The sequence below is a fragment of the Sesamum indicum genome, linkage group LG6, assembly GCF_026168435.1.
Source record: "Sesamum indicum cultivar Baizhima isolate 11 linkage group LG6, ASM2616843v1, whole genome shotgun sequence".
In the NCBI taxonomy this organism is placed as follows: Eukaryota; Viridiplantae; Streptophyta; class Magnoliopsida; order Lamiales; family Pedaliaceae; genus Sesamum; species Sesamum indicum.
The window spans coordinates 17,513,714-17,524,006 of NC_142662.1; the positions used below are offsets into that span (position 1 = coordinate 17,513,714).

At 28.1% G+C, this 10,293-nt stretch overlaps 1 protein-coding gene across 1 annotated transcript; it reads left to right on the top strand.

Moving 5' to 3' along the window:
* LOC105164299 (14 kDa proline-rich protein DC2.15) lies at nt 1-710 on the top strand. The gene has a single exon (XM_011082921.3). It carries the CDS (start codon nt 66-68, stop codon nt 477-479), a length of 414 nt encoding a protein of 137 aa, XP_011081223.1. The 5' UTR covers nt 1-65; the 3' UTR covers nt 480-710.
* The last annotated feature ends 9,583 nt before the right edge of the window (nt 711-10,293 follow it).

Consider the following 10,293-nt stretch of genomic DNA (forward strand, 5'->3'; position numbering starts at 1 on the left):
CTCTCCAAGAATCATTACAAGCCACCAACACAAACTGTCCAAATATTGTCCGAAATTCTTGATCAATGGATTCCAAGAAATCCTCCTCAGCTATTCTCTTCCTCTGCATTAACCTCATGTTCTTTGCCCTAGTGAGTGGTTGTTACTTGGGTTGCAATAACCCAGTCCCCAAGCCTAATCCGAACCCAAACCCAAACCCAAATCCGAACCCGGTAAAGGGCACCTGCCCGAGGGATGCCCTAAAACTAGGCATATGCGCAAAGCTTCTAAATGGCAGCGTTGGGACAGAAATTGGAAGCCCACCAGACCATCCATGCTGCTCAGCACTTGGTGGGCTACTGGATCTTGAGGCTGCAGTTTGCCTCTGCACTGCATTGAAAGCCAACATTCTTGGAATCAACCTAAACATTCCTATCTCATTGAGCTTGCTTATTAACACTTGTGGGAAGACCCTCCCTAAGGATTTTATCTGTGCCTAAGTTGTATGGATCCAATTCACTGATCTTCTAGGCTTTAGGGCATTTCGTTCTACGTTTTTCGATTTATGCTAAGTTCTTGCTCTCTCTCTCTCTCTCTCTCTCTCTTTTTTTTTTTTTTTGTTGCTTGGTTGGTGCAGTTGTTCTTGCATTGAGGATTCTTTCTCATTGTAATTGTATTGTGTTCGATTCACATGTATTCTCTCAGTCTGAAATCAAAGTCTGTTTGGTCTACATTTAGTGTTTTTTTCTTTATTTTGGTATTATTTGTCTACAGTTCATCATACCGAGCTAATAACACCTGCAAAATGCTGAAGTTTTGCTTTTATTAACACCTTTAGGAAATATATCACTGGAATTTAAGTCCAGAAATTAAAATGCATAATGGTAATCTTTACGTATATTCAATGCACAAGCTACAAATACGATAAACAACAAATTTAACATTGTCGGTAATTACATATATTTAGTGATAAATATTTTTATTTCTTCTCAATAATTAATTTATACAAAACTGTTATTAGTAAGAGACAATTATGATATATATATATAGATATATAATATTTTAAAATTTATTAAAATATAAATACAGCAAAATCTCTATATATTAATAATTTTGGGACCATGAAATTTTATTAATTTAGAGAGATATTAATTTATCGATAAATTAATATTTATTAATTAAAAGAGAGATTTTTTAAATTCAGCAAATTTAATACATATGTATTGAAAATAAATAAATTCATATATGTTTCATTGATTATATTCATGCATCAACCAATTCTTTATAACTAATTTAAACATGTTCATGTATAATATCAATTCATTGTATACAATGAACTATTATATTCATGGGTGCATGTATTAATTTATTGAAATTACTTAAAATATACATGTTTACATTAATTCATTGCACTTAAATAACTATTATAGCCAATTAAATATATTCATGCATGATGAATGAAACATATACTATATAAATCTCAATATGGAAATAAAATAATTCATAACACCCAACCACGTCTTCTCATCTAAAAGGCATGGCAAAATCATCCATGAATGATCAAATGCGTAAAGCATTACAGAGTTCATATTTAATATTTATAATTGTAATATTTATGAATTATTAATTTCGAGTTTTAATAGGACTTAATTTATAAAGGGATTTTCCAAAAAATTATTATCTTATTATCTTATCGAATTTGATGATTTTTTACAAAGGCCCAATCGGTATCGAAAGATTTTATTATTTTAAAGAGTTTATTAATTTATAAAATATTAATTTATAGAGGTTTTACTGTATTGAGGAGTGCTGCAGTAAGGTTTATGTCAAACTTCAAGGTATATATGATTGGTAAAATATGGAGAATGTAATAGGACAGTCAATTGGGGAAAAGAATTGCACGAATTTCTATGCCAATGAAGTCACGGGCCTGCAGTTTGTGGTCATTGGCTGATCTTGTGATCAAAATATCAATTTCCAACTAATCATATTTCAGTAATAAAAGTTAGCATTTCACTTGTGAGTTGAGCACAAATCATACTTAATTGCTATTAATAGATAATTATACATATTAAAATAAACACCGTTTTTAAGCATTGGTCTTTAGCTTTGTCGAAAAGGCTTTCTTTATTACCAATAATAATTATACAATAGATTTCTAATCTCTTGAGGGTCAAAAAGATTAGGGAGGAGAGAATGGAGAATGAATTAGGTTTTGCAAGATTCTTTTGTGTTTGGATATACAAGAATTTGGGTGTGCAGCAAATATTTTAGAGCCAATACACTTTTCGTTTCAATAGTAATGGAATTTTCATTAATAGTTCCAAAGGTTATAAATATTTTAATATTTAGTCATATCGTTAGATTTTATTAGTATTTTAATAAAATGGAGTTATTTGTTTTTAGCGTATAAAATGGGGTTATTTATGGTCCCAAAAAATTAAAGTGATTCCTTGTGCTTTATGAGGAGATTATCCCCAACGTTGTGGTCTCATTGTGTTATTCTTGTCTAGAAACTAATAATGGCTGATTTCTTTTTTTCTATCTACATATTATTCTATCGGACCACGTGCGTATTTTTAATTGTTGTTCTTGTCTGGAAATATGTGTACATTTATTCATTTTGCACTTTTTTTTTTGTATGAATTTTTTTGTGAATGAAATTTTAACTTTTATCTGTTTCTGTTTTGTGTTTGTTTTTGTTCCTTTATATTTTTTTACAAACAATAATGATAGTTTGTTAGCAACTATTACATTGCATTTTTTGGGGAACGTAGTGCACAAATTTGATTATGAGGATGTGTATGAAATGTCTATTCAAAATTGAATGAAATGACTAGTGAGGTTGGTTATTCTAGTAATAGAACATATTTCACAAAAAAGCTTGGAGATGTGTATTACAGAGTAAGTAGTGATGAGGTTTTTTGATATGTTTGTTGGTATAGCTCCTCAAAGATAAATCAATATATATATATTGAAGTTGATGGCAATGTTATGGGCAGTGAGGTTGGTTAATGTAGTACACAACTTCATGAGGGTGGGTTAACTGAAAAGGGTAAAAATATGAAAGAATCTGAATCTAAATGATTTGAATATAGCGATTATGATTTGAAAAATGATGAGATTAATACTCAAAAAATAGGGAGGTACATTGATAAAGAGATTTTGAAAAAACAAATAGAAAGAGAAGTAGAAGAAATTAATATGAAAGAACAGAATGAAAAAAATAAAGATGATGGAGTGGGTAGCAATGAAGAGGGTGAGAAAGGCCTTTTTGGGAGTGAGGAGGACTTTTAAAGTCAGAAGGGGTCTTATGATGATGAAACAGAAGAGAGAAACATTATTTTCGATCCTGTGGAACAATATGATCCTCCATTTGAATTAGGTATGATCTTCAGCACTAAAATTGAATTTAGAAATGCCATTCACAGTCATGCAAGAAAAACAAGGAGACATTTGAAAATCACCAAGAATGATAAAGTCAGAATGTATGCTAGATGTGCTAAAGATAATTGTCAGTGGAGGATAAATGCGCACAAAGTGAATGATGAATGCACCTTTCAGATAAGAGAATTTAATTTCAATCACACTTGTGGAAGGGACTATCATGTTAAAAATCTAAAGTCAAAGTGGCATGCAGACAAGTACATTCAGAAATTTAGAAGTGATCCAAAAAGAAATATCAAGGGTTTTAGGATTGAAGTCATTCAAGATTCAAGAGTCAATGTATCACGAGATCAAGCATGTAGAGTCAAAAGATCTGCACTGAAATCAATAGAGGGTGCTCCTGAGGTATAATATGCAATGATGCAAGATTATGCCAATTAATTGCTAAAAACTAATACAGGATCTACAGTGATGTTAGGCATGGATACTGATTAGAAATTTAAAAAATTTTATGTGTGTTTTGGTGCCTTGAAAGATGGGTTTAATGGGGGGTGCAAACAGGTGTGGTTGGTGTTGATGGATGTGATCTGAAAGGTTGGTGTTGATGGATGTCATTTGAAAGGTCCTTTTGGGGGGTTCTATTAACAGCAGTAGGCATTGACCCGAACAATAATATTTATCCTGTTGCATATATATTAAATAATAATAATTTTTATCTTGTCACTACATAATTATTAATCACAAGAATAATTCATAAAATTGTCACTATAGACAATTTATAACACACGTAACAACAATTATTTATTGATATAAAATCATCACTATATATATGTCACTAGATAATTTAAATGACAATTTTATATATATATTTTCTCATTGATGATTCTTACTAAGAATAACTTTTGTAAAATAACAGACACTATTTAAACTATGAAATTCATTATTGTGATAAGATAAATTTTGTTGACTAAGTATATATAATTAGTGGCGATATTAAAATTACTTATCACTTATTTTTTTTATCATTAAATTTCCTTTAGTTGTAGTGCTATGAGTGAATATTTTAAAAATGTAAAATATTAAATATTAAAAGTAACTATATTTTATAATATTATTTTATATTTAATGGGTTTATTTTAATTATTATGGGAAAGATAAGGAAAAAAATACAAAGAAGAAAAATATTAAATAAAAAAAATGAGAAACTAAAAATAATAGAATGGGAAGAGTTGTATGCTTAAGAGGATGATAGTTAATTAATTGACTGAAGGTCACACCATTTTACTCCTTTTCAATCATTAAAAAATGAACCTAGATGATGATGGAAAAAGATTAGAAAAAAATAGACATGGATTTCTATTGTGTAAAATCTTGAATTTCTATGATTTGAAAATTTCTATTGGAAATAGACCGATGGTTAACCATAAGTAGGATTTCACTTTATTTTTTTTATAGTATACTATTTATTATATTATTTAATACATTCAAATTTAATGATTGATTTCATACATCAATATTTAAATTAAAGAATATATTCAAATGAAATTTAAAAAAAAAATAGAAAACTACTATAGAAATAAACAAGGAAATAGCCTTTTTTGGTCCATAAGTTAGGCATCTTTCACTTTTAGTCCCGTTCATTACGGAATTAGCACTTTTAGTCCCATAACTTATAAAAATTAGCACTTTGGGTCCTTATCCACTTTTGTCTACAATTTAACGGTGTAGCTCAAGTGCCTAACATGTCATCATTAAGTATTTTGGCTATAGAAAAAATTAATTTATTTTTCATTGGGACCATTTAATATAACTACATTTGAGGATAAAAAATAAATCTTGAAGAAAATTAGGGCAAAATGCATAGGGAATTCTCTCTTCTGCCACAAAAATTGAATCATATCATTCCCATATTTCTATAAGTTGAAGCTAAGTAGAAGCAATATAAAGAATCATGTCTTCCACAAGTGAATCAAGTAGGCCAAATGAATCACTCATATGCTACTATTAAAAAAAAGGGTCAATTTCTCCTCCAACCAAAAATACGTAATGGCAATGTGCTAGGCACGTAACCAACATCGTTAAATTGTAGATAAAAGAAGTGCATGAGGACCAAAAGTGTTAATTTTGTAAGTTATTGGACTAAAAGTACTAATTCCGTAATGAATGGGATCAAAAAGTGACATAAACCTAACTTATAGAACTAAAAATACTATTTTTTCCGAAATAAACATACACCAACATTCATAGGAATCAAACTCACAACCGTATACGTGAATACATTTTTAGCGGAATAATATAAACATTGAAATTTGAAGATATTCCCCAAAACAAACCATCTTTTTCCCCATCTCAAGCTATTCAGGCTGGAAATACTGAACGGAATTAATCAGTTCAATTTTAGTAATTATTTAATTCCCTTTTGGTACTTTAGTTTAGTATTTTGAAAAATCTATTTTTTATTAAAATAAAAAATAGTTAATTACATGCTAAATTTTGTAATTATATTATTCATTGTATAACTTTATTTTTTTAGTAAAACAAGAAAAATAATATAAAGAAATAAAAAATATTTAAAATATGTACATAAAATTACTTAATATTTTAGTATTATGTATCGTTAGGAAATCGAGACTAAAAAATAAAATCGAGTGGGATACCAAATTTCTATAGAAGTAAAAGTTGAATACCATAACGCTTATTTTTGGTCCCATTCAGTTAGAGTTGTTCATTAAACATTGAACACTCATATTGCTTCTGCTCAAACAGTGCAATATTTTGAAAAAAAAATAATTATAGAATCTAATAATTAATAATTATATTTGGATAACAACGTGTTTAATTTGCTAATTACAGTAGTCAGGATTTGATGTTCATTCAAAATTCTGTCAAAAAAAAAAAAGAAAAGAAATTGTTTTAAACGCAATTATATTCGATTCAATCTATTTTTAGTATGATCCATCTTTGACCCGTACATTTGAAGCTATATTGGGCCCAACCCATTTTATACCCAACCGATAGACTTAATCCAAACAAAATCCAACCGTCCATTTCACTATAACACTAGAAAAAAATTACTATTCGTTATAATATTAGTGGTTATGGCTAAAAATCATGATAAATAATTATTAATAATTATAATTAAATAAAATCGACACAAGAAATTAGATTTTCCACTATAAAAAAATTATTTGTCACGGCTAAGAGCCATGGTCGATATGACATATGTTTTAGCTACCCTCGCAAAAACTACGGCCAACAACCGTTGCGTGGTCGTGGCGAATAACTATTTATTACGGCCATTTTTTATTAATCATGGTAACCCGTAGTTAAATATTATAATTCTCTAGTGTAAGAAAATGGTTTAATAGCTACCAAAATCTCAGAGTCGAGCTGATTAGCAAGTAAAAATCTCGTTACTAATCTATTTACTAACAAATTCAACAATGGATTGCTTGAAATATATATTTAATAATGTAGATTAACAAGAGAATTTTGCCTTGCTAATTTAATTCGATGTTGATTTTTAACATCAAATTTTTTTGTAACTATTGAGTCATTTTCTTGTAGTGTTTGCTGCCTCTGGTAATTATATATATACATAAATATTTTATTTAAAAACAGTAATTACATTATTACATCGATAATTAAATAAATTAATCACCTAAACAATGCATCGATTCAATCCACATATTAATATAATAACAAATTAATCACACATAAAATTTAGACAAACACTCACACATTCAATGAACTTGGATTTATAATCATGAATTAAGTCATGAGTTCTCAACCTTTAACCATTGAACTAAGAGATTATTAATACCTCTTGTAATTATATAAACAACACAATATTCTTCACAAAAATGACTATTTATAGATAAATAGTTTAACATTTAATATGATAATTCTTAGTACTAAAAAATACTGATAAATATAAAAATAAATTTGACTTACCTTAATTACTAACTAATTTATTTCTTAAAAATATGTAAATCTCTTGAAATAAAAATAAATTATTTTACACTTACCTAAATTTAAATAATAAAAACGATAATTTACTAAACATCGAATAATGGTGATTTTTGTGCCATGAAAACATCATCCATAGATATATCAAATAATGTCGGGTACTAATTTTTTTTTCTAGTTTCTTTTTCATAGTATTTTTAGTGGAACAAATTAAAATTTAATTAGTAATAAAACGTACGTGCCCTTCACATGATCAGCTTAGAACCAATTAATTAGTACATAACCCAAAAAAATATTCACCAGCTCCATCAAGTATTATAATTAAATCACAAGTAGCCAGGAATATAGAATAATAACCTATATATATACATATATACATGTGCTCATTTATAAATTAAAGGGTAAATTATAGTTACCTCCTCTGAGATTTAACATAATTACAAATACTCTCTCGTTATTTAAAAAATTACAAATACCATAATCAAATGAAAAATAATTATATAGCTCCTAAAAGTTGGTGTGGACATTATTACTTACCATTGCTGAATTTTTTTTAAAAAAATGTAAAAACAATTGAAGGTGGGTAAAATAAATAATCCCTAAGGCATATTAGTCCATAAAAATATTTTAGTTTAAAAGAATATAAAAATATAATTTATAATTCAAAATGACATTTTGATCACTTCACTATAAAACTTGGATAGAAACAACAGATGTTAATTGAATGGGCTTATTATTAGACGGGCACTAAAATTAAAAAATATTTATAATTTTTTAAATAATAAAGTAATATTTATAGTTATACAAAACCACACACAGTTGCAATATTGACAGACATATACAATATATAAATGTAAAAATATAAAAAATAAAAATTAATAACAGCGTTCGGGTCTATATACTCAATTATGTGATATAATTGATACCATTCCAATAAAATTCACACTTGGTACGGATATATGATGTTCTTAACTAGCTAGGTGTTTTTTTTGTTGTGTTTTTTATTTTCAATATTTCATAAATGAGTCAAGTAAATCGTAAAAGATATCATAATAAAAGATCATAAGAATATATATAAGAGTAGCAAAAGTTATACGACCTGCTGCATGGGGGCGGCTATTTATAAATTTCTCCCGATTGTAAGATCTCACGTGAACCACAGGCACCAAAATAATTGTATGGTTACGGCAAGTTCATACATATTAGAGTTTAGAATACATCATGGTAGGATCATAAAGATCTTGATTTAACAAAATAGATCCAAAACTCGTTGAAAAATCATAAATATTCTTGAAGATCTGGGAAGAGGAAATTCGGATAAAAGAAGTGTTCATGTGTGGAAACTGTATATGCACAGTTGATAAGATATATAAAATCCTTGAATAAACAATAATGCCTGACAAATTCCAACGCCTTCGGGGAAAATTATGAGTGGAAACTGTATCTTCAGGAGAGACAGGATATGCACTGCAGCTCAAATTGAAAACATGCATGCATATCCACTTTTTATCCCATGTTTTATGTTTATTTATTTTTCGATAAAATTATATTTTTTATCATGTAATTATAGGTCGTTGGTATTTTTTATTCTGAAATTTACCCTATTTAATTATATATTAGTACTTTTTTTGGCAAATTAATATTAGTCCTAAACATTTCATATCGTGTCCTTTTTTGGCAAAAATTTACTCCCGTGTTGATAATTTTGGTCTAACAATCTATATATAGTTACCGGATAAAAAAATGAGATTTACTCCAGCGTAAAGGTGATCAAAATTGACAACAAAAGACTAAATCTGCGGTGCGAAAAAGTACCAAATATGAAATGTTCAAAACTAAATTCGTCAAAAAAAAGAACTAAATATAAGAACAAAGTAAGTTACAGGACCAAAATTAAAGTGCTAGCGACCTAGTTATAGGACAAAAAATAATATAATTTTGCCTTATTTATTTTTTGTTCGTATGTAAATACAAAGTGAGATTGACCATTTTTTTTTTAAACTTAAATGAAGAAATACACAACTATTGTCATTATTAAAAACTATGCAATGATTAAAATAACAAAGACATAAGTTTTTTGGTTTACTTAATATAATTCGTGATAATTTTAACTTTGTAACAAATATTATCTTTGAATAATCTTTGATAATTTTAACTTCGTAACTTCGTAATAGCAATAAAAACCACCCTTGAATAATCATAAATAATACTATTTATAACCGTACGGTACCGTCTAGGAGTGCAATACGTCTCTCCACTGAGATGCTGCCATGTCACCCCAATCCAAGGGCTTTCCCTAGAAATGACTTATACCCTGGCCAAAACTGATCAAAATAGTCAAAATAGTCAACTATGAATATATAAATATCTTAAAAGACAGGGGTATTTAGGTAATTTAATAATCTCCCTCGTCAATAATGAAAAGAAATTCGTGTCACTTCATGCATATGATTGGTGATAATGTTAATTTTATTATGTAACTTTATGTTGCTATTATTTATTTATTTATTTATATTTTGGTAGCGGTAGAATTCAAACTAAAGATATTTATATATATCAAGTAGAGTGTCGAAGTGTCATCTCACTCACAATCATGATTTCTAAAGTCCGATCAAACTTATCGGTTCAATTGATTTAATTAGGAACCAAACAAGAGTTTCAACTTTTACTAAAAGTAAAAAAATAAATAGAAAAAATCGGTGCAAACCAAAAAGACACCGGAAAAAATGGGTAAATTAAAATTACTTTCTCGTGTTATTCAAAATGTTCACGTAAATTTCTATAAAAAAATAAAATATCATTTTAAATTCTGTATTTTTAAAAAGGAGTAAAGTACCCTCTCATTAGGGAGACAGCGTGCTCCTTTTTAAAAAACATAGGAGAGTAAAATGATATTTTATTTTATATAGGGACTTATGTGAATATTTTGAATAATATACGGAGGTATTTTACAATTTA

Bases quoted from the DNA above. Each gene is read 5' to 3' on its own strand.
- LOC105164299 (XM_011082921.3), top strand. From the start codon at position 66: ATGGATTCCAAGAAATCCTCCTCAGCTATTCTCTTCCTCTGCATTAAC.